Below are 26,736 nucleotides of genomic sequence, written 5' to 3' on the forward strand. Positions count from 1 at the left end.
TTTTAGATAAAATGTTAAAGGGAACCTGTCACCACGTTTTTGGAAGATGGGATAAAAATAGCGTTAAATAGGGGCAGAGGTGGGCGTTACATTAGTGTGTTTGTTATGCGTTTATTACCCACCTAAGTTGCCGAAATACCTTTGCAAAGTCTCCGTTTTCGCCTGTCAATCAGGCTGGTCTGGTCAAAAGGGCGTTGTCTTCCCCCAGATTTTGCGTAGTTTTCCGTTGGTGGCGTAGTGGTGTGCGCATGCCCAAGGTCCCGAATCCACTGCCAGGGGATTTAAAAGAGCGCGCTGTTCGTTATTTCCTTGGTGATCGGTGGGCGCGGCCATCTTCCTTTGGCCGCGCGTGCGCAGAAGCGGCGCTCTGCTGGCCGCGGCTTCAGGAAAATGGCCGCCGCGATATCCATCTGCGCACGCGCGGCATCCCGCAGCCATTTTCCTGAAGCCGCGGCCAGCAGAGCGCCGCTTCTGCGCACGCGCGGCCAAAGGAAGATGGCCGCGCCCACCGATCACCAATGAAATCACGAACAGCGCGCTTTTTTAAATCCCCTGGCAGAGGATTCGGGACCTTGGGCATGCGCACACCACTACGCCACCAACGGAAAACTACGCAAAATCTGGGGGAAGACAAGACGCCCTTTTGACCAGACCAGCCTGATTGACAGGCAAAAACGGAGACTTTGCAAAGGTATTTCGGCAACTTAGGTGGGTAATAAACGCATAACAAACACACTAATGTAACGCCCACCTCTGCCCCTATTTAACGCTATTTTTATCCCATCTTCCAAAAACGTGGTGACAGGTTCCCTTTAACAGATCCAAACACACTTTATCTGCGAAGAACTGCCTAATGCCTACCTGGTTCAGAATTTGCCAGTATTCTGGTCCCTTATCCATCTTTCTTAAACTTGGTGGAATGTACCAAAAACAGATATTTGCATATTGTGGCTAAAAAGAACAAACAGAAAAATTCAAGTAAGTAAAATAATGTAGTTTACAAAAACAAAAAAATTATGCTACAACAATGTCTACATATCTCACATCTATCTATTTGCTTAGGCATATATTCTTTACTGTATATTTATTTATCTTAGCATCTTACTTTCTCCTTAGAAACAAGGGCATATCTATAGGTGCCGGGGTTGAAATTGCACTTGGCCCCAGAGCCTGGTGTGCCCAAAAGATCAATTTAGTCTATATTTTCACTATTAATATTAAAGACCTGCAATAGTTGGGGTCCCTGTTGGAGATTTTGTATTGGGGCCCACGAGCTGCTAGTTAAGTCACTACTTAGAAATATTTCTTCTAATTTATAGTATTCAGAATTTTTATGTCTGCAACTAAAATGCAAACAATATACAGGGTGGGCCATTTATATGGATACAAAATGGGTGATGACCATGGTGGCCATTTTGAAGTTGGCCATTTTGGATCCAACTTTATTTTTTTCAATGGGAAGAGGGCCATGTGACACATGAAACATATTGAGAATTTCACAAGAAAAACAATAGCGTGCTTGGTTTTAATGTAACTTTATTATTTCATGAGTTATTTGCAAGATTATGACCACTTATAAAATGTGTTCAAAGTGCTGCCCATTGTGTTGGCTTGTCAATGCAACTCTCTTCTCCCACTCTTTGCTAGCACAGGCTTCCAGTATCTGTTGTTTCAGATGCTACACATCTCATATCTTCACAGCATAGACAATTGCCTTCAGATGACCCCAAATATAAAAGTCTAAGAGGGTCAGTTCGGGAAACCTTGGTGGCCATTCAACTGGCCCATGATGACCAATCTACTTTCCAGGAATCTGTTCATGTAGGAATGCTTGGACCCGACACCCATAATGTGGTGGTTCGCCATCTTGGGTGTCAGGTCCGAGCATTCCTACATGTCCTGAAAACACTTTCCCTTTAGACTTCTATGTCCTGAAAACACTTTCCCTTTAGATTTTTCTTCATTATTGAGAATAAAAAGTCATCGTGGGGGGCTAAGTGGGCAAGTAAGGGGGGGTGAGAAGCCATTGTCATGTTATTTTTCTCCCCCGATCGCCACAAATCAGGTCTTTTTGTCTCACTGCCTCATGCAATCACTACAGCACTTGAAGATAGTAATATTGGTTCACTGTGGTGTCCTGAGGAACAAATTCAACGTGATCGACTCCTTTGATGTTGAAAAATCAAACCATCATGGACTTCAAATTTGATTTCACTTGCGGTGCTTTTTTGGTCTGGGCGATGAAGCTGTCTTCCACTGGCTGGACTGCCTTTCTGTTTCAGGATCATTGGTGTAACACCAAGATTCATCTCCTGTGATGACTTTTGACAACACATCAATTTGTGACTGTTCTTTCAATTCCTGAAACACTCTCAGACGGATCTCCATCTGGTCATCGGAAAGCAGCCGTATATCAACCTTTGTCACGATGCATCTCATGTTCAAATATTCATTTAGGCTTCTTTTGCATGAATCTCAAGCCAATCATATGCAGGGATATTGTGATTCATCATAATATTAAACTTACATTTCCCACACACATCCGCCAATATTGAATTTTACTTTAGATTTGCTAGAGTGATAATGCATTGTCTTAAATAATCATGTCTTTTTAGATTCCTCTACTGCTGTTCACCTCATTTCAGATAAAGGAGTAAAGTTACATTTTACTTTGGATCATTGTGTTCTTGACCCAGCAGGTTCTTCAGATTATTCAGCTTTGATGAAACTACTCTTAAGATATAAATTTATTTGTAGAATTGTGTCCTTAACAAGTGGGAGTAATCCAATAAAAAAGTAGCCACAGGAAAATAATATTGCTAACTCCTTCCCATCCAGCTTGCTTCTGCTGTGTCTTTACAATAATGTATTATCAGGAAAGAGAGACTAGTGAACTCAGTCTTTTTATGCACATATTTTTACTTGGTCTTTTAAAATACAAAAAGCTTTGAGCAGTAAAATAAGCTGATGCTTTCTGTTCTCAGTAGCTCATGTGTCAGCCTTTATACCAACACAGGATGAGGAGAAACATTGCATTATAATTAGAGGGTTGTCAAGTTCATGATATCTATATTGTTCTGCTGGAGGCTTTGATACTGTAGGATAATAATACTATGCAGAAATCAGCCATATAACAATAACCATCTGTCTAACATTGTATAGACACACCATTTGCTGCTAAGCAGTTGTCCTGCTAAAAACATGGACTAGACAAGACCTCAGAAAGTGTGTTGTGGCATCATGCACCAAAACATTAGTGACAGATTCTTTAATCCCTGAAGTTACATTATGGGGCCAATCTATGGATCTCGAATGTACCCTAAAGATGCTTGATCAGATCTAAATATTAACACCTATATCACTTTTTCATGTTCCTTAAACTAATTTTGCAGTGTGCAGGGTGAACTATTCTGCTAGACGAACCAATTGTCATTAGGAGTCGTCTTGGTCTATAACAATAGTTAGGTAAGTGGTTCCTACGCCAGCCTCTTGCCTTCTGCATGTGGTGCATGTTTGTGTTATCTCTTTCATATGTAGGTGAAATACATGCACTTAGCCATCCAAATGGTGTGATGAAGTTTACCAGACTAGGCAACCTTCTTCCATTATTCCATAGTCTAGGTCTAATGCTTCTGTGGATAGGGGTCTAGAGGAGGACTCTAAGCAGTTAAAGTAAAAACAAGTTTTAACATTGGCCCTGCTGATTTCTGAAAAAGTGAAGATTAGCAGAGATGAAAAGAACAGGTTTAATCACGATAAAATAGGCTACGAGTTTCCGCACTGGAACAGGTTTTATCCTGGTTCAACCTGTGACTTCCATTTCTGTCTATCCACATTTCTTCATAAATCAGCAGTCCCAATTGTTCCCCTTTTTTTATTTCTATTTTTTTAAACTATTTATTCTACCACTGGAGATTGTTATTACTGAACAGTATTTTGGGTCAATCTGCAGTTGACTTACCTACTTTGGCCTTAAAACAGTAGCGCATCCTTACAAGATGAGCACATTACCTTTCGCCTTTGATGGTTTTGCCATTAAAAAATTGAGGCCATGTTTTTTTTTTTCGTTTTTCTTTCATTAGGTACTGCAGAAGACGATTCTGACTTTCTGTTGCTATGCAGCCCCATATACAGATAAATGCGATTGGCTGTGCTCTGACACCTTTCTATTATATTAATCATTAACTTCTTGCAATTTTTACAACATTATGTCTTCTGTAAGACTGAACCATATAGGCTAGCTTTTAGTTCCTAGATGTAGCATGAGCCCTGGGCACATAAAACTGATTCCGATTCAATGATTTTTCTTTCTTGGAACACATTTTCATAGGTCCTAAGCACTACTGGGAACACCCAACAAGACTAGCCATATAACAGATACTCTTAACTTAATGGTTTAGGCATTACAAATTAGCCCTTCTCAAAGTTGCTCCTATCTCGATGATCAGTTTTCTGTTTTCAACACATAGGCTTCAACAACTGTTTGTGCTGCCTAACACATCACACTCCTTTACAGTTGTCAATGTAACTAACTATTTAATATTATTCACATCACCTAAAAATGGTTTTAGGGTATGACCCCACACTGTGGCTGCCACATGTAACCAAGAGCTAATCAACCTGCAGTGGCGAGTGAGTATACAAACCTGTAGTACCAAAGAGGTGTTATTGGGGAATTTGTGTTCACTCAACCCCACTCGCAGACATGGTGTTTGCCTTAATGAGGCAGGTTGCACCATGGGACCATACTTTAAAAACTGGTGAAGTGAATAATATTGATCATCTATGTTTTCAGAGAAGAAACTCAGTGGAATGTCTTCAAATTCTCCTCAAAAACATATAATTCCTCAAAAACGTGGAAGTTCTGCTCAATTACTGCTTCAAAAACTTTGCAAAAAGACTCTGTGTGTGCATATCCTTGATTCAATAGAGTGAAAAACATTAAAGGAAAATGATAGCAAAAATGATGTCACAGAACCCATGAGAAAACCCTCCAAAAAAAACTAATGGTAACTAGAACCATCAGAAAAACGGTCAGGAAATAACCCCAAAAATGACCCAAAAGAGAATAATGAGAAAAACATGACACATGATACCGTATATTATAGAAAAATTCTGTATGAAACAAGGTCAAGGGAAAACACTAACATCCAATTCTATACTATATATTGTAGATTTTATTAAAGTAATTACATACCTCCCAGAGAAGTTCAAATCCATCTCTCTTCTTAATTTCATTAGCTAAGTATCTATGAAAGAAAAAATAAATGTAGGTTTTTTATGATAGAAAGTGACACTGAATACAATTAGTGTTAATATTAAGGAATCTACATATGGTATATCTCATTGTGTTGCTAGGATGCTGCCGATTGCATTAAATATCATGTGTCACCAATGCTGCAATCCTGTGCTACTTTCCCTTCTACAATCCAGGAGTCATCTACTCATTCTGTTCTGACAGAATTGGAAGCTAAAATGTGTGCAAAGGGATTATTTCCTTTTTTCCTGTTCTATATAACTAGTGTTATCTCCACCTCTCATCCCCTTCAGACTGATTTGCATATGTTTTCCTCCATATCTTCTATTTGATATACTACATGCCAATGTGACCTTCTTTCCCTATAGACTTGGATCCCTTTGCTCTTCTCCACACACTGTAGTATAGTGTACAACCTTCTTCATTCCCTTCTGTCACATCTAACCATGAGATAAGTCACAAATGAGAGGATACATTCAAAGAAGTAAAGGACTGCTAGATATATATCAGAAACAGCAGGACAACCTGCTATGTTTGAAAGTTACATAGACTCTACAGGAACAAAATGATCAGAAGTTTTAAGAAAAGATTATTTACAATGATTTGCATTTAGGAAGCAAATAAATAATGTAAACAAATCAAAGCAAATGCATACATATTCTTAAAAACTCTAAGAACTCAACTCCTTTTCTTCACTTTTGTGTCATTTCTACCTTAAGTGAATACAAAAAGGGCATAAGAGTCATATACTGGAATGGAACTATGGTGGAAGCCATTCCTGTGGTCATTCTCGGGCCTCCTTCACAAGTCGGTATAAAACATGTACGTGAAAAACTTTACCTGTGTGTGTGTTTTCCATCAGTGTGTAATCCGTATGTCCATTTTTACCATCAGTGTATTTCCAGTATGGATAAAGAAAGAAAGAAATTACAAAGCTTCTCCTATACTTTGCAATGTTAAACACGAACAGCACAAGGATGGGACACGGATGCCATCCATGTGCTGTACATGTTTTTCATGGACCCATAGACTTGTATTGGCCCTTGTCATTCGTGCTGCCTCAAAAAATGAACATGTTTCCATGTGTTTTGCATGGACACATGGTCCATTTAAAAACATGGAAATGTGCTCATCACCCTAATTTATAATGCGTACGTGTGGTATCCATGAAAAAAAATGGATAATATACATACTTGAAACACGTTATTGTGATGCAGGCCAAAGACAAGCTTACAAGCTGCAGAAATAAACTGTTTATGGGTCAGTAAGCTTAATTACCAAAGCAGTGCTTTCATTCTGAGGATCATGTGGGTTCGATGAGTTGCTCCACCACAGTCTAGACAATAATGGCATGCCCTAGCTGTATGACATTTACATATTTTTTGATGGGAACTGCTTTGAGGCTAAGTAAATCAAGCATTTCATGCTATAGAAACCACATGTTTTAGCTTTATTATATGCCCTTCAAATATGTTGGCTGATGAATATTTCTTTGTGTATTCGAATCTGTTCATTAATTGTGAAGTACCATCAGCATAGATAGTGACAATTAAAAAAAATCTAAGCTTCATTGCCATCCAGGGACAAGCTTCTAAGTTGTCCAGCATTGTAAGAGTAAATCTCATTTAATAGCATCTTCTTATTTCTTCCATCAGCTGCAGATATGAATAACTAAGAGTGAGTACATAAAATATGGTTCTAATGAACTGACATTTGAAACAGGCTCATGAAGGAGAAGAAAACAATAATGCCAAGACTATTTTTTCAAAACTTGATGTATTGACGTCTGTAAGCATTGTCTTCTCAGATAGAAAGTAGAACATAGTTTTTATTTTATTATGTGAATATTCTCATGCAATAGTTTTACTTATTATAAATAATGACATTTTGAATAAAAGGGCAATTTTTATACAAGTAAATGGAAATATGAGCTCAGAATATGATCATGCAAGAATATATTACGCATTAATATTAAATCTCAAGAGCAAATGCTCTTCATAGATGACATACAACAGATGCTTCGATTTTTGCACGATTTTTCAGATATACAGTAATTGGCAATCAAAACGCTATTAAGAACAATTATGCTAAAAATAATGGCAAAAACTGTAAGAGGGTTGAAAAGGAGTTTACCGGCCTCTGGTAAAAAGTAAGGACTTATACCACTTGAAGTACCTGTTATATTCTGAACTGTATAAGACTGAGATATCCTTCTCTGGTTGCTATGGCGTAGCATTGACCTTGATGTCATAGAGATACTTAGGTTACCATGATACTACACATATCTCATTCTGTTATCCTAAGCCATTTGCTTTATTATGCTATACTTGCCATGTACCACCAGCAATGTGCTACTGGTAGGTTGTGTTCCAACCATTAAGTTATGGACGTACTGTAATACCTGTATCTAATGTTCTAATGTTTTTTGTAGCCACATGAAATATGGTTGCTCTGATTGAATGGTGACTCCCTATGAATACACTGCGTGCAGAATTATTAGGCAAGTTGTTTTTTGGATCACATGATACTTTTTATACATGTTGTCCTACTCCAAGCTGTTCTGGCTTGAGAGCCAAATACAAATTAAGTAAATCAGGTGATGTGCCTCTCTGTAATGAGGAGGGGTGTTGTCTAATGACATCAACACCCTATATAAGGTGTGCTTAATTATTAGGCAACTTCCTTTCCTTTGGAAAAATGGGTCAGAAGAGAGATTTGACAGGCTCTGAAAAGTCCAAAATTGTGAGATGTCTTGCTGAGGGATGCAGCAGTATTGAAATTGCCAAACATTTGAAGCATGATCACCAAACAATCAAGCGTTTCATGGCAAATAGCCAACAGGGTCGCAAGAAGAGTGTTGGGCAAAAAAGGCGCAAAAATAACTGCCCATGAATTGAGGAAAATCAAGCATGATGCTGCCAAGATGCCATTTGCCACCAGTTGTGCCATATTTCAGAGCTGCAATGTAACTGGAGTATCAAAAAGCACAAGGTGTGCAATACTCAGGGACATGACCAAGGTAAGGAAGGCTGAAAAATGACCACCTTTGAACAAGAAACATAAGATAAATTGTCAAGACTGGGCCAAGAAATATCTTAAGACTGACTTTTCAGAGGTTTTATGGACTGATGAAATGAGAGTGACTCTTGATGGGCCAGAGTCTGGATCAGTAAAGGGCAGAGAGCTCCACTCCGACTCAGACACCAGCAAGGTGGAGGTGGGGTACTGGTATGGGCTGGTATCATCAAAGATGAACTTGTGGGACTTTTTCGGGTTGAGGATGGAGTGAAGCTCAACTCCCAGACCTACTGCCAGTTTCTGGAAGACAACTTCTTCAAGCAGTGGTACAAGAAGAAGTCGGTATCATTCAAGAAATACATGATTTTAATGCAGGGCAATGCTTCATCACATGCCTCCATCTACTCCACAGCATGGCTGGCCAGTAAAGGTCTCAAATAAGAAAAAATAATGACATGGCCCCCTTGTTCACCTTATCTGAACCCCATAGAGAACCTGTGGTCCCTCATAAAATGTGATATCTACAGGGAGGGAAAACAGTCCACCTCTCGGAACACTGTCTGGGAGGCTGTGGTGGCTGCTGCACGCAATGTTGATTGTAAACAGATCAAGCAACTGACAGAATCTATGGATGGAAGGCTGTTGAGTTTCAGCATACAGAAAGGTGGCTATATTGGTCACTAATTTTTTTGTTTTTGTTTTTGCATGTCAGAAATGTTTATTTCTAAATTTTGTGCAGTTATTATGGTTTACCTGGTGAAAATAAACCAGTGAGATGGGATTATATTTGGTTTTTGTTAAGTTGCCTAAAAATTCTGCACAGTAATAGTTACCTGCACAAACAGATATCCTCCTAAGATAGCCAAATAAAAAAAAAACCCACTTCAACTTCCAAAAATATTAAGCTTTGATATTTATGAGTCTTTTGGGTTGATTGAGAACATAGTTGTTGATCAATAATAAAAATAATCCTCTAAAATACAACTTGCCTAATAATTCTGCACGCAGTTTAAAATGAGTGATATAACAGAAAGAACATTATACAGTAAATATACACTGGGAAGATAACGTCCAGGCAGTAAACCCCATTTAAGAGGTTTATAAAGCTGCTCATTAGGATTGAGGGGTGTGCTTTCTTCTTTAAGAATTATGCACTAAGTTGATGTTGGATCAAATGTTGGTTTATGGGCAGCACAGTTACATTTCCCATAAGTATTGCAAAGAATGTTAAAAATTACTGTTTCCCATCATTAAATGTCAGACACAGAAAGATAGAGCAGCTGGGCAAAGGGATGAGAGCTTTTTAACAGCTAATACCTGCACCATATCTAGTTAGAAAGAGAGGGTGAGAAACACAGATTGGTATGAGGAGCTTGAAGAGAACCTTCAGCCCCTACGGCATTTGGTGCACTTCTTCACACAGGACCCTGAAGGTTTGGATTTCTTTTTCCTTTAATAACAAAGACCTTCATTTAAAAACTGCATTTTGTGTTTACTTGTGTTATCTTTGCCTAATATTTTTTTTTTTGGTGATTTGAAACATTTAAGTGTGACAAACATGCAAAAGAATAGGAAATCTGGAAAAGGGCCAATACATTTTCGCACAAGTTTATATGTATTTTTTAACTGGCAAAAATTAAGAGACCACCACATCAAAACCCTGTCATGGGCAGCCCAATCTCCAGACATGAACCCCATTGAAAACCTCTGGAATGGAATCAAGAGGATGATGAATAGTCACAAGCCATCAAACAAAGAAGAACTGCTTACATTTTTGCACCAGAAGCAGTGTGAAAGACTGGTGGAAAGCATGCCAAGACGCATGAAAGCTGTGATTAAAAATCATGGTTATTCCACAAAATATTGATTTCTGAACTCTTCCCGAGTTAAAACATTATTGTTTCTAAATGATTATGAACATGTTTCCTTTGCATTATTTGAAGTCTGAAAGCACTATTTTTTTTTGCAATTTTGACCATTTCTCCTTTTCAGAAAAAAAATAGAAAAAATTTATTGCTTGGAATTTCAGAGACGTTGTCAGAAGTTTATAGAATAAATGAGCAATTTACATTTTGCTCAAAAATATACATATAAAGAAACAAATCAGAGAAACTGAACATTTTGCAGTGGTCTCTTAATTTTTGTCAGAGCTGTATATATGTATACACTTTTATGTATGGATGCACACATGTAAAGGTGCTTGTGTACACACCTGACAATGTTACAGCTCACTCCTATGCATGTTTTAGTTCTTAGATATATAATATTAATACTGTTTATTATTTGCATTTTTGTGACAGATAATGTCTATTGTAATATGCAGTATGTTCTTGTGCTTCTCACAAAATTAGAATATCATCAAAAAGTTAATTTATTTCAGTTCTTCAATGCACAAAGTGAAACTCATAAATTATATAGTCATATCAAACAGAGTGATCTATTTCAAGTGTTTATTTCTGTTAATGTTGATGATTATGGCTTACAGCCAATGAAAAAACAAAAGTCATTATCTCAGTAAATTAGAATACTTTATAACACCAGCTTGAAAAATGATTTTAAAATCTGAAATGTTGGCCTAGTTAAATGTTTGCTCTGTAAATGCACTCAATACATGGTTGGGGCTCCTTTTGCATCAATTACTGCATCAATGTGGCGTGTCATGGAGGCAATCAACCTGTGGCACTGCTGAGATGTTATTGAAGCCCAGGTTGCTTAGATAGCAGCCTTCAGCTCATCTGCATTGTTGGGTCTGGTGTCTGTCATCTTCCTCTTGACAATACCCCATAGATTCTCTATGAGGTTAACGTCAGGAAAGTTTGCAGGCCAATTAAGTGATACTGTTGTTTTTAAACCAGGTATTGGTACTTTTGGCAGTGTGGACAGGTGCCAAGTCCTGCTGGAGAAATACATTTCCATCTCCAAAAGCTTGTCGGCAGAGGGAAACATGAAGTGCTCTAAAATTTCCTGGTAAACAGCTGCGTTGACTTAGGTCTTGAAAAAACACAGTGGACCTACACCAGCAGATGACATGGCTCCCCAAACCATCACTGATTGCAGAAACTTCACAGCAGACCTCAAGCAGCTTGGATTATGTGCCTCTCCACTCTTTCTCCAGACTCTGAGACCTTGATTTCTAAATGAAATGCAACAGTTACTTTCCTTGTGGAGTGTGTCAATGACTGCCTTCCGGATATATGTCAAGTCAGCAGTCTTCCCCATGATTGTGGAGCCTACTAAAACAGACTAAGACACCTTTTTAAATGCTCAGGAAGCCTTTGCAGGTATTTTTTGTTAATTATTCTAAGTTACTGAGATAATGACTTTTGGGTTTTCATTGGCTGTAAGCCATAATCATCAACATTAACAGAAATAAACACTTGAAATAGATCAATCTGTTTATAATGACTCCATATAATATATGAGTTTCATTTTTTGGAATGAAAAACTGAAATAAATTAACTTTTTGATGATATTCTAATTTGAGGTGAGGAGCACTTGTATATTCTGCACATGACATTAGGCATTATCTGTCATAAAAAATGGAAATAATAAACATTATTAATATTGTATATCTAAGAACTAAAACATGCATAGGAGTGAGCTGTAACAGTGTCACATGTGTACGCAAGTCAAATGAGCATAAATTAGACAACCTAGGTACCAGATTTTATCTCCACCATAAAAAGGCCAAGGGTAAGTTATGCCAACAGCAAAGGATATGAGAGACCTTATACCCCAACATATAACAATTGGGTTCAGATAGCACAAGTCCACATTTTTAATAAAAAGGTGGCAGACGCTGCTTCAACCCTTTTATGAGCACAGTGGGTATCTAGGAATCAAAATTATCTTTTACATTGTTGGAATCAATTAATGCACACATACTGTATTAACTGGGCAAAGCAAGTCATTAGATGTTGGCCCATCTTATGTCTTCTTTTACATTGTAAGGGATAGTAAGAAGAATCAGAGTGTTAACAAATGATGGCAGGCTCAAACCATATATGGGAGTTTATTTAGCATATTTATTTCAGTACACTTGATCAGATATTTCAAGTCTATAGTCAATTATGGTTTTCATTAAAAAGGAAATCTGGGGAAAATAAAAAAATTTGTGTCATTTTTTATAAAAATCACTAGGTTTACACTAGGAAAATCACCAGGTTTGAGGACATACATTTGACTACAACAGGTTCATACACTAAGAATTTTTCTCTGACACCACATAAATGTTGTTTTCCTGTCCTTGACAAAATTGTTTAACAGGCACTCATTAATACGCTGTAGAAAAGTCAGCGAAGTTCCAACATTTTCAAATTGAGAAAAATGAACTCATGCCTCTTTAGCGTGACAGACATGAGATATATCTCCCTGATGGATCATAAAAATAAAGCTCAAACTAATAACATATAATTGATGTAACTGTACTTTCCCTGGGACGACTTGAAAGAATGAGTCAGTGAAAAAATGACACCTATGACAACTTTAACACCTCAGAGTTGGCCTTGTGCAGTGGAAAAGAACTGTCCTTAAGATATAAGGTCAGAAGACAAGCTCAAAAAGCCAAATCTATTTTCAGACTCTGAGGCGCATTAGTTCTGTATCCTTCAAGTAATCCCCAATGTAATATATCAGCAAGACATGAACAGTTCAGCAAGCCAAAATAGCTGAAAACTTGGATAAAAGAAATCGAAAAATAAAACAGACAGTTGACAGCAACAGTAAAACCTTATCAAGTCCTATCAGGGCAATGGAAAAAGCAAATTGGGGCATTTTATGTAACTGCATACGATAAGATTGTGGCTATAAAAGCATTGACTGATGCAATAATCTCATTAATGTTACAATTTGCTCTCGGAACAAACAAAAGTGATGACAGCATTATGTTAAAAGGTTAGAACCAGGAGAAAACTGGACAAGATCTAGTGCTGCAAAGTGTTCTCTAAAAGCCTTATCGTGAGATCTTGTTTTCAATTAGAGGATAAAGGCGAGATGTTAGGTCGACTTTATTTATTACACTTTACTAATAAGGTAATGGATTGATGCAAAACTCCATTCAAGATAAATTAATGCAATGTCAAGAACACTTAGTGATTGGAAAGCAAAGCAACAAATAAAACATAAAAATGTTTCACATCTATAAAAATGTTTATGCTTTATAAATCTAATGCTTTGTGTTGTAAATAAATGAAAAAGCACTCACATCTCCATGAACTACTCCACATTTTTTCAGGTTATACCCACAAACTAAAAAGTATTTTATTGTGATTTTATGGGATATAACAACACAAAGTAGCAAGTATTTGTGAAGTGTAAAGGAATTTATAGTTTTTAAACACTAAATATTTTAAAAATATTTTAAATACTGAAAAATGTGACTTGCATTTGTATTCAGCTACCTGTAGTCTGATACTCCTAAAAAAAATCCTGGATAACCAATTGTCTTCAGAAGTCACACAATTAGTAAATTGAATCAACCTTTGTGTAATTTATTCTCAGTATAACTACAGATGTCCTATAAAGGCCTTAGAGCGTTGTTTGAGAAATGTAGGGATCAAACAGCATCATGAAAACCAAGGAACACACCAGACAGGTCAGGGATAAAGTTGTGAAGAAGAATAAATGATGAGTTAAGTAAAAAAAAACAAAAAACAATTTCTGAACATCTCATGAAGCAATGTTCAATTCCTCATCCAAAAGTGAAAGGTATATGGCACAACTGCAAACCTACAAAGACATGGCTGTTTAGCTACACTGATATTCCAACCTACAAAAGCACTAATTACTAATTAGAGATGCAGCCAAGAGGACAAAAGATCCACAGTTCAGGTGGAAAAATTTTACACAAGATAACTATTAGGCCGGGGTCACACTTGCCTGTGCAATGCGAGAAACTCGCGCAAGTCTGTCGCATCAATACCCGGCACAGGGTACCAGGATTGGGGATATTAAGTACAGAATTGATAACATTTTTTGCTTCAAATTTTCTTCCTAATTTCCTCCTCTAAAACCTAGGTGCATCTTATGGTCCAGTGCATCTTATAGTCCAAAAAATATGGTAACAGAGAGAGATATCATGAATTTTCAGATATAAAGAAATAGGGAAGATAAAACATATATTCTGGAACTAGTATCAAGATGAAAAAAAACAACTGTAATGTTACTTTAAATAATATGATGCTAACTGTCGTGCAATACAGGGACAACCACCAGAGGGCGAGGAAAGGATGTATCAGGAGCTCACCTCAAGCAAATACCCATAGAGTTGATGAAACACCACAAGGGGGCCATTAGAGAGAGGTCATACAAGCCAAGTCAGCAACAGCCAGGAACGCGGTGTCAAAGGGGCAGGCAGGAGAAAGGTCTGAAGCAAGCCAGGGTTCAAAAAGCCAGTCAAGAGCACGGTGACAAGAGGATGAGATGAAAGCACAGCCAGAAACACACCAAAGGTCAGAGCCAGACAGATTAATCCAAAACAGGAACATAAGATGGAAGACCAGGTCAGAAGTCAAGCAGAGGAGATTAACCCCCGCCTCACCAGGTCAGAAAGCCGAAAGCAAACCCCGACCTAGATCATGACATTAACTATTTGCATTGATCTGTAGAGAGTTTAGGAGATTCTAGAGCATTAATCCATTTCATGTGTCCTGGCCTTTGGGACTTTGTTTCAATAGCCATATCTTTAAATGGATTGTCCAAAATCAAAATGTATTTAATCCTAACTGCCTTTCTATTTACTGCCATCATTTATAATATTTTCTAATATACTTGAATTAAAAATTCTCTATCCTTACCTAACCACACTATATGACTGCTTTTCTTTTTTTTTCAATTCCTTTTTTGATGATGCCTTGTTTGATAATCCCAGTGCATGCGGGGATACTCAAATGAGCGTCATCAGGGGGGCAAAGATTGTGGTGATTTCTGAAGCCTCTGCCCCCTCTCTGAAATGAAGCATCATCTGTGAGCTTTGTTTCAGGGGCTGTGCTAGTCCCTGCAACATGTGCACAATGATAGTGTGCTCAATTTCCCCAGCTCAGATCAGCAGTAATGAGCTGTCAACACAGCACATTGTCAGAATACTTGGCGTGTAGACACCAGTGATGTCGTGAACTTTCATCCGTACCCCAAGCTTGGACTTTACAGATATGGGATGGGGCGGGGGGGGGGCTGTAAAACAAAGCATAAAATTTATAATAAACATTAGAATTATACTTACCTGTCCAGCGATGCGTCCTCCCGTCCCGCTGTCTCCCGGCTGCATCTGCTTCCGGGACCGCTCATTAACTTCTGGCAGTATTCACTGCACTCAGTTGAACCCTGATGTCACCACATGAGCACTGCCAGAAAAAGCCGGAGACTGCCGAGTGCAGTGAATACCGCCGGAAGTTTATTATTAATTTTATGCTTTTACAGGCCCTGGACCCGAACTGTAACATGGGATTCCCATGGAAACCCGTGTTCAGGACCTTGATGCCTTGTTTCAGGGAGGGGGCAGAGGGTGTTGCAGCGACCACAGCCTCTGCCCTCTGATGGCACTTCGAGTATACCAGAATGCACTGGGATTCTCAAATGAAGCAATTTAAAAAAAGAAGTGGGTAAAGAAGAAAAAGTGTTAGAAAGTGTAGTTATGGTAGAATAGAGAATTTTTAAGTGAAGTACAAGTACATTAGAAAATAGTTTAGAATATGGCATTAAATATATAGGACTTAGGATGAAAACTAATTTTGACTTCAGACCACAGATTTAAGCATACACAGACGTTCCTGACAAATTCCTTGAAATAACCAACAAGGTTGAAATAATTAAATGCTGGAATGTCATCTGTTGACTTATTGCCGGAACAAATACGGAAATATATATTCAAGCATCACACAAGTTTATAGAAGGATAGACATTACCTTTTGTAAATTATATAGTAGGTGACATTTTAGTTACAGTGTTATATGGTGTATAAGGGCACACATTTGGGGTAGTGGTGCTGAGGTATTGTAATTGCAAACTAATTACATCCAATTATACAAACTAATGCATTTTATTCTCTTACTTGGATAATGCTAGCGCACGGTTCACCCTCTCCTCAAGTCCTATGGTCCCTAAAGCCTTCCACATCATCCAGAATTTGAATGCGTCTGCTCGTCTACTGCACTGAATAGACTTGTCCCCAGTGTCATATCGAACATCATAGAATTTATCCTGCTGGAAGAGATAGGAGGCTTCCGCTGAATGACATCTTTTGAGCAAGTCCTGAAAAGATAAGGAAACATAATAAAACTTTAACAGTGGATTGTATGTATTCTGATTACACATGGAAACAGCCGTCTTTGTAATTGAACCTAAATTGTGTAAAAACTGCATTGTGATAATACTAGTATCAAACTGTATATTTTATATCATTACAATGGATTAAAATACAATCTGAACATAGCCTTTCAGAGTGTGCGGAAATACAAAGACTTCAATAGAGCACTGAAGATATTACATAAGGAGATTTAACTTTACTTGGTTTATTGCAAAATTTGTAACATGGTCTGTTGGGCAGAGCTATATTTGTATTACTGATGTCTTCATTTGTGACAAAGGGCCTTCAGGCCCACCAGCCCCTTTGTAAGCTGCATCCTCTTAACCCCCTATAGCTAAACATCTGATTACAATTCTTTAAATTAGTTATTTGTAAAAATAATACAAACAGCAACAGTAAGCAGGGTAATATTTTCTAAGATGTTATTTCAGCACATTGCGTTATTATTTATATTATTACATTATGTGTGGCCATTAAAACAGTTTTTCAATATTGGATGCGTGAAAATGATCCCCCCAAGTGAGGATTGGCTAACAGAATTGCAAAAAATCATTGTATTAGAATTAAAAATTAACAAATTTGCAAAAAATTAAATTTGCAGTTTTGCTCAAATGCGGCATGTCCTGAAATATGATTTGTGTCAAATTTATGCAAAGAGAATCAAATGTGCATTATTGTCATCTGAGGTCTCTCCAGACACAAGAGCATAATAAAACGTACATTAAAGCAACAAAAGAAATAAAGTCTATCCATCTGTCGCTGCACATTGCGGGGCTAGTCTGCGCAGGAAGAAAAGAAGATGGTGAGTGCCGGCAGATATTAAACATGTCCCACTGAAGACAGGAGAAAAGAAGAAAACTGGAGTGGAGAAGGGCTACATGGCAGACAGGTTATGGAAGGAGGAGTATAGTTTTTTAATTTTCTTAACTTTACGAAGTCCCTTTATAATCCAGGTAAATGGTGACCGGCTGTCGACTTTGAGGAGAATTTGATTCACTCAACTCTTATTAGAAAATGTGAACTTCTAGTACAATACATAGTGCTTGTAACTAGAGTTGATGTGAATTTATTCACATTGCCTATTCTATCGGCCAAGACAGTGGTCTGTGGCTGGCTCACAGGAGAAGGAGAATGATGTAAATGCACCAGGCCATCTTATCAAATGAAGACCTGCAGACATCAGCAGGTAAAAGGTAAATATATATATATATATATATATATATATATATATATATATATATATATACTGCTCAAAAAAATAAAGGGAACACTTAAACGACAGAATATAACTCCAGGTAAATCAAACTTCTGTGAAATCAAACTGTCCACTTAGGAAGCAACACTGTTTGACAATCAATTTCACATGCTGTTGTGCAAATGGAATAGACAACAGATGGAAATTATTGGCAATTATCAAGACATACTCAATAAAGGAGTGGTTCTGGGGATCACAGACCACATCTCAGTACCAATGCTTTCTGGCTGATGTTTTGGTCACTTTTGAATGTTGGTTGTGCTTTCACACTCGTCGTAGCATGAGACAGACTTTACAACCCACACAAGTGGCTCAGGTAGTGCAGCTTATCCAGGATGGCACATTAATGTGAGCAGTGGCAAGAAGGTTTGCTGTGTCTGTCCAGAGGCTGGAGTTGCTACCAGGAGACAGGCCAGTACACCAGGAGACGTGGAGGGGCTGTAGGAGGGCAACAACCCAGCAGCAGGACCTCAACCTCAGCCTTTGTGCAAGGAGGAACAGGAGGAGCACTTCCAGAGCCCTGCAAAATGACCTCAGCAGGCCACAAGTGTGTATGTGTCTGCACAAACAGTTAGAATCCGACTTCATGAGGATGGTGTGAGTGCCTGACGTCCACAGATGGAGGTTGGGCTCACAGCCCAACACTGTGCAGGATGCTTGGCATTTGCAACAGAACACCAGGATAGGAAAATTTGCCACTGGCACCCTGTGGTCTTCACAGATGAAAGCAGGTTCACACTGAGTACATGTGATAGACGTCACAGAGTCTGGAGATGCTGTGGAGAGCGATCTGCTGCCTGCAACATCCTTCAGCATGACCGGCACGATAGTGGGTCAGTAATGGTGTGAGATGGCATTTCTTTGGAGGGCCGCACAGCCCTCCATGTGCTCGCCAGAGGTAGCCTGACTGACATTAGGTACCGAGATTAGATCCTCAGACCCCTTGTCAGACCATATGCTGGTGCGGTTGGCCCTGGGTTCCTCCTAATGCAGGACAATGCCAGACCTCATGTGGCTGGAGTGTGTTAGCAGTTCCTGCAAGATGAAGGCATTGAAGCTATGGACTGGCCCGCACGTTCCCCAGACCTGAATCCGATTGAACACATCTTGGACATCATGTCTCGCACCATCCACCAACGTCACATTGCACCACAGATTGTCCAGGAGTTGGCGGATGCTTTAGTCCTGGTCTGGGAGGAGATCCCTCAGGAAACCATCCGCCGCCTCATCAGGAGCATGCCCAGGCATTGTAGGGAACTCATACAGGCATGTGGAGGCCACACACTACTGAGCATCATTTCCTTGTCTTGAGGCATTTCCACTGAAGTTGGATCAGCCTGTAACTTCATTTTCCACTTTGAATTTGAGCATCATTCCAACTCCAGACCTCTGTGGATATTAGTTGTGATTTACATTGACAGTTTTTAGGTTTTATCGTTCTCAACAAATTCCACTATATAATGAATAAAGATTTACAACTGGAATGTTTCATTCTGTGATATCTATGATGCAGGATTTTAGTGTTCCCTTTATTTTTTTCAGCAGTATATACTATATATATATATATATATATATATATATATATATATATATATATATATATATATATACAGTATACTGTATATAACAAAACCACAAGGACACTGATGACAGGTTCAGAAGTCTAGTATTCAGAACAATGCATGGTTCTTTTTAGGCTGAATTCATATTTAAGTTTTCTATTCATAAACAATAATTGGTCAATTGTCATTAGTGTACTGGATGAGATGTCCAGCCCATTTTGGTTCATGTTCATGTTTTTACCATCTGTTTGCAATAAATTAAGACTACAGTGGTTCAAAATCTGCCTCTGCCCAAGGTAAAATCACACACAAAGGTGAAGCATGAATACAGTTTATTGTATAGAGGAACTAAAGAGGAGACAGGCTAGTATGCAAGGTCAGCATTAGGTGGAAGCGAGGCAAACTTGGCAATTTCTCAGAGCTCCCATCTCTTAGGGGACCCCGATATTTCTATTCTGAGGTTAAGACTGTTTAAAGGGAACCTGTCACCCCCCCAGGCGTTTGTAACTAAAAGAGCCACCTTATGCTGCACTAATGCTGCATTCTGACAAGGTGGCTCTTTTAGTTCGGGTCCCTGGCACTGCTGCAATAATGGCTTTTGAAGTTTGTACCTCATACCTGTGAAATCATCCCGGGGCAGGTCTTTCCCCCCAATCCAGACACCTTGCAGCCGTCACTCATGGCCTCTGTACTCTGGGTGCCGCCTCCTCTCCTTCATTAGCATCCCCGGCGCCTGCGCTGTAAGTTCAAAGGGCAGCGCCGGGGACACTAATGAAGGAAGAGGAGGCAGCGCCTGGCGCACAGAGGCCATAAGTGATGGCTGCAAGGCATCTAGATTAGGGGGGAAAGACCTGCCCCGGGACGATTTCACAGGTATGAGGGACAAACTTCTACAGCGAATATTGCAGCAGTGCCAGGGACCCGAACTAACAGAGCCACCTTGTCAGAATGCAGCATTAGTGCAGCACAAGGTGGCTCTTTTAGTTACAAACACCTGGGGAGGGTGACAGGTTCCCTTTAAATACCTTTGGAGACATCATGGTTATGTGGCCATGATGTCACCAAAGGTCCTTTAACTGCAGGAGTCTAGAGGAACTGAAGAGGAGACAGGCTGCTTTGTACCATATGTGCAGTGTGTTATATATTTACATATGTATTTGCAGTGTTTGTGATTTCATGATTATATTTGAATAAATGTTGATTTTTTTGTTCAATCTTCAAAAATATATGTGGATTGTTGTTCATGGAAAAAAATAAGACATCCCCTGAAAATAAGCCCTAACCCATTTTTCAAAGCGAAAAATAATATAAGTATGTATTATTTTTGAAGAAACAAAAATATAGGATGGTCCCCATTGGGTAAACCTTGTTGCGGTGTGATGACTTTTTTGATCAAAATAGTAATAACTAAGTGCCCTTTGTAATTCTCATGTACGATTATTACTTACAGTATTGATTCCTACCTATAAGGTATTTGCTCATTTTGTTTTCATCTTAGGTTTTGTTGTGCCATATTCTTATCATTTGATATTAGTGTTGATGATAATAATATTTCTTGATGTTCTTATTGTTTAGTATCCTTGTCATTCGATATAGATCTTGTTCGCAATAATGGTACTTCTTACAAATGTATTGTTCAGCTTGTATTTGAAAGCATTATATGTGTGTAAAGATAGTTTGCGGTGTGAAATCCTGCTGACAAAGTCACTTTACAGGATTCGAGTCCTGGAAGTGATGATATGGCCTCCACAGAGCTCTTATCTCAACATTATTGAGTCTGTTTGAAATTACGTGAAGAGATAGAAGGATTTTTACAAGCTTAGAACCACAGAAGATCTGTGGTTAGTTCTCCAGTATGTTTGGAACAACCTCCCTGATGAGTCCCTTCAAAAGTTGCGAACATATCAACTGAGAAGAATTGATGATTTTATGCTGTTTTGAAGGGAAAGGGTATCAAAAATCTATTAACATTTATAAGATTGTAAAGCATTCTTACATTGCAGCACTTTTCCAAATCTTTGTTTTTTGGGGGGTTTTTTTTGGAAATAATCCATATTTCCCTTTAAGTACAACTTATTTTTTATATGTTAGCAGTCTAGTTCTAGGCACGCAGAAAGGTATCAGACAATGCTGTAGGCAGACAACTCATTTACACTGAAATTTTAACATAATTGCTGCCGCCAGTGCTTCTAATCACCCAGCCAACTTTTGTGTAGGTGTGATAGATATAAATACAATTAGCCATTGTTCCTCTTTATCATATTTTTAGACCAGCTGCTCTTGCTGGCTTTAATGATCGTATAGTGTAGAGCCTGCTACCAGAATTGACAAAGCATGCTAAATTTCAAGCATTACTCCTAGTTTTATGAATAATGAGAATTGTTGCAAATCATATTGGGCTGTGATAGGAAATTCTTTCACTTGGCATAATGCAAACCAAACCAATCTCAGTAATGATTGCTATAGTCCCCAAAGAAATGCCATCTGTTTTCTGTTCCTTTTGCTTTATGATATAAGTTGGCTGCTCTGTACATTTCTGCTATAAAAGTTGACAGTATTTCAACAGTGCATTAAATACTGGAAGTGAAAAAAAAATCCAATCTTTTTCGAGTACTAGACATCATATCACAGCAAAAGAAAGACTTTAATTTTCTTGACAAGTCCCAAGATGACAATTTTTGGATTTCAACATTAAAATCTAAAGGTCAAAACACATAAAATGCTACATATACGCAACATATAATAAAAAATACATTATTTTTAGCTATAGTGCAAGTGGATTTAACAAGTTTAGAAAATGTATCTAAACCAGTTGCAAGGGAATAGCTTCATTAGGCATAAAGATGGAAATGGCACCTGTGCCATCGGATTTAACCTATTATCTACCAATATCCTTTTTTTGGGACACCTAATCTTTAGCTTTTAGCAACTAAGATTTTATAATTTTTATAATTAGGTCCAATTTTTTTGTGTTGTGTTTGTAAAATGAATGTTTTCAAAATAGGAAATCATGTCATTGTCATTTTTAATTGAATATTGGGACGCCCTTTTCTGAAAAATCCGTACTTGTAAAAATTTTAATTTGGCAAGTAATGGGTTAATAGGATCCAAAGGTGCATCGACCACATAAAAACACATTAGATGTATAAATGAAAGGTGTGGGGCTCTATTAAAGGTTTTATTTTGGGGCCAAGGTTACACCTCTGCATAGGTGTCTATGTCTCAGGTATAAACAAACACCTATTATGTTTTTGCAGTAAAACGTATAGATGAAGCGTTATTGCTCACAGGTCTTTTTAAATAGTAATTTTAAGTGGAGACTTTTTGGAACGGCTCAGCCCAACGATATAGAAAGATATGTATAGAAAAAGACAGACTCGAAAAGGCTGAGTGGCAGTTTGACTAAGAGCCTGAAAATGAGAAAGCCTGTACTGATTATATGGAAGAACAGACTCGCTAAAGATAATGAATTCATACAAGTGAAGACTTTTTTTTTTCCCACTGTGATAGTCACAGGTTGATCCAGGTAGAAAATTACTTTTTGACTGCAGAATTGCGGCTCTTTAAAAGACAGGTAAATCGATCAGTTTATCTTACAATGGAGTAAGAGTCATGGTTCCTTAAGCTAAAAAATTAGGTGGCAATAGTTCTATTCATTAAGGATACAACAAAATTGGTGAAGTGGAGAATTCTTTTAGAAATAAACATAGGGCCTAAGGCAGCAGCACAAAAAACAGATTAGATTATCCAGCTACAGTGAAGCAATGTTATTGTATAATACTTTATTCTGAATTACTGCAGATTGTGTCACAACACACCCACATAATGAGCAAGAAAAACCCTGCGGTCACACACTTTTCTTTTAGAAAGGTCAATCTGCCAATGCCGAATATTAGATACTTATTTCAGATTGCTCATATACTGTTACTTCAACTTATTCAGCAGCATTACACATGGGCTGTTATCATTCACATTAGTAACTGGCCCTAAAGGGGTTAAAACTTTATTTCCTATCTTGGACACAAACTTGCTAGAACCAGCAAGGCAAATAACGCCCTCAGGCTATGTTCTCATGATGAGTGTTTGGTGAGTTTTTGATGTTGCAGATTCCTACTAAGTAAATTAGATTATTTGCATTTTTAGTTACTTTTTTAACAGATTCTTTTTTACATGTGTTTTTGTCATATTTTTGATGCTGTGATTTTTGTCTCTTTTTGGTATGTCCCGTTTTAAATAAAACTGCTTTGTTTTTGATACTTCCTAATATTTAGCTTTCACAAAGTTTTATTGATAACAGTTGTGCATTTTTAGTGCATATCCACAGTGGGAACTAAAACTTCTTATGTGTGGATTTTCCGCATCTAATGCAATACTATGGGGAAAATCCACAAAGAAAACTCATCATAATCGCAAGAGAAAGTAACGTGTTTCAAATTTCAAAAACACAGTTTACACAGCAGGAAAAAAAAACAGGCATGAGATTTCTATAAATCCCATCCACTTTGTTGGATCTGTGTTTTTTGAGCAGTGAAAATACACAGATTCAAAAACCCATTGTGGTAACTAAACCTTAGATTGCAAGATAGAGTCACATGGACGGATTTAGCTAGATGGGATAATTGCTCAAGAGGAAGGGTGGTGGTAACCCCCAATTTACAAACAAGAAAGAAATACTCCTTTGAAACATTTTGGTTCAGATTTATTAAAACTGAGATTTATGTTAAATGTATCAAAAAATGCATTCCTCCCAATACATTTGCAAAGTTTGTTGAAATAACAGTAACTATTTAACCCCGTGGAGATAATGTCTTGTTTTTCTTTTATTTTTTTCCACCTCACTTTCCAAAATCCATAACGTTTTTTATTTTTGTGTTGAAATAGCCAAATAAGAGCTTGTTTATTGTGAGATGACTTTTTTTTTAAGACATAATTTTCCCAAAATTATGCACTGAAAAAAACAGGAAAAAATCAAATTGGGTGGAAGTGAAATAAAAAAAAAAAACAGCAAGTCTTCTTTTGTACAGTGAGGACAACAGTGGTCATATGAATCTCCCTTCCAGAAGAGGAATCATGACCAACACGGTACATGGGCAAGGAAGTAGAATAGTAAATATCTAGAAACAGAGTATCTGTTTTATTTTTCTTCTTCGACCACCATGGGCACATTTGTAAAATAAAAGCTTGCAGTGAAAAATACCTTAAAGGCCACAATCACATATTTAGTTTTTTTGTCAATATTTTACATCAGTATTTGTAAGCCAAAACCAGGAGTGGGTGATAAATATTGAAGTGGTAATGTGATTCTATTATACTTTTCCGCTGCTTGTTCCACTCCTGGTTTTGGCTTACAAATACTGATGTAAAGCCACTATCAAATACCATATGTCTGGTGGCGGCTTACTCTCGTCTCCTTATTAGAGCACTTACGTACATGCTCCATTGAATGTGCATGCCTTTGTTTTTATTTTTTGGGAGAAATTGTTGAAGAAATATTACAAGCTGGTTTTTGAACTAACACATCAGAAAGATATCACAATAAAGAAAGTTAACATTGAACATAACAAAAGTAATTGAATTTGACTAGCTATGTCTCGTGTTACAAGTTTCTGAAAGTGGGATAACTTGCTGTATCATTATAAGTTTGTCATTTTAGAGAATGCTATTTTTGTTCGTAAACTGCATGGACAGTCTAAGGAACAGTTGGAAATATAGATGATTGAATATTTTGAAATTCAAATTCACTGGCTTTGAGTTGCTCCAAATAAATGTGCTGCAAAATGAAGGTTTTCTAATTTCCCTGAAAAGATGTGCACAATATCAATACCCTCAGGTCTCTTAGGATTGCGTCCAACCCCCTACAAGCTTTCTAAGGCCCTTTCACACTAGCGTCGTGTGACGTACGTCGGAATCCGTTGTTTTGGGAAAAAAACGGATCCTGCAAATGTGCCTGCAGGATGCGTTTTTTTCCTATAAACTTGTATTGCCGATGGATCGCGACGTATGGCCATACGTCGCGTCCATCGTGCACTGGATGTGTTGAGTTTTGGTGGACCGTCGGCACGAAAAAACGTTCAAGTGAACTTTTTTTCATATGTCGCGTCCGCTATTTTCTACCGCGCATGCATGTCTGAAACTCCGCCCCCTCCTCCCCGGACTTTAGACTGGGCAGCGGATGCATTGAAAAACTGCATCCGCTGCCCACGTCATGCATAAATTTCACAACGTGCGTCGGTACGTCGTGCCGACGCATAGCGACGGACCCGTACTGACGCTAGTGTGAAAGTAGCCTAACACAAGTAAAGCCTTAGACCTCATTCAGTAGTCTGTGTTTTTTTCATGGACAGAAAATAATGGTTCGAGTCTCGTCAGTCATTTGGATCCATGTTTCATCAGTGCTTGGTTCGTGTTTCACTTTTAACCATTGGTGCGTGATTAGTGATTTTCATTTTTCACTTTTCTTTAGATAGTGAAACTTTGTGCATTGTGTAGGACAGCAGCAAGCATTTTTTTTAAATTTGCACAAATTGAATCACAAATTGTTGAAATCTGCCAAATCCATTGAGTTTCCTAAACCAAATTTCCTCACCGTGAATCTGATTTGCATTAAGTCAATTCGCTCATCTCTAGTTGCTAATAATAGAAAGTTTTGTACTGTTAAAATGACAATATACATTATATAGCTGACAGATGAACACTTGTTTGTTTTGCAGATATTTTTCATGACCCCCACATATGCATGCATGCTCAGTTAGACTGCACGTGCATGTGTTCCCAACCAGAAGATAGAAATAAAACATTGCCAGAAATGTCTGACAGTGACCATGACAAATACGTTCTTCACTCAACATTTTCCATAAAAAAAGAATTTAAACACACCTTAAATACCCATTAGGTGACCAGCGAAATTATTCCAAGTATGAAGAAGGGCTTAGTCCATCTGATTTATATTTTAAGGACACTATTAGAATAATACATTATATTCTAAGATAAGATGTCAAGATGTGTGTGTTAGTTGTTAGTAAAGAGAGTTTGGTGAATAGTAAGTAGAAATGCTAGAATATATTCAAGTGACATTGAATTCTACACAAATGTTACAAAAATCTGCATTTGCCAAAATGCTATTTTTTAATTTGCTTCTGCGTAATAAAGGCCTTCAAAAGATTTTATTATAATAAATATAATAAAAACAGTAAAAAAAACAGTTATATTCACTGCACCACTCATGTCTCTGTAGCCCTTGGTTCTCACAGTCCATGTCCGGACCTTGCCAAATCTTCTCATCACCATCTCACATGTTGAAATCCCTATGTCACATCGGCGTCTCAGTGCCATTCTACTCTGT

General features: G+C 37.9%; 1 protein-coding gene across 1 annotated transcript in view; it reads right to left on the reverse strand.

Moving 5' to 3' along the window:
- The window catches only part of GADL1 (glutamate decarboxylase like 1), a 503,402-nt gene that overhangs the window by 89,525 nt on the left and 387,141 nt on the right, over nt 1–26,736 (reverse strand). The window contains exons 12-14 of the mRNA XM_077268963.1: nt 16,323–16,522; nt 5,198–5,249; nt 862–951 (exon numbers count right to left, since the gene is read on the reverse strand). Of these exons, the coding sequence (XP_077125078.1) occupies nt 862–951; nt 5,198–5,249; nt 16,323–16,522 (342 nt within the window). The remainder of the gene's footprint in view (nt 1–861; nt 952–5,197; nt 5,250–16,322; nt 16,523–26,736) is intronic.

Source organism: Ranitomeya variabilis, chromosome 6 (assembly GCF_051348905.1).
Source record: "Ranitomeya variabilis isolate aRanVar5 chromosome 6, aRanVar5.hap1, whole genome shotgun sequence".
NCBI classification, from domain to species: Eukaryota; Metazoa; Chordata; class Amphibia; order Anura; family Dendrobatidae; genus Ranitomeya; species Ranitomeya variabilis.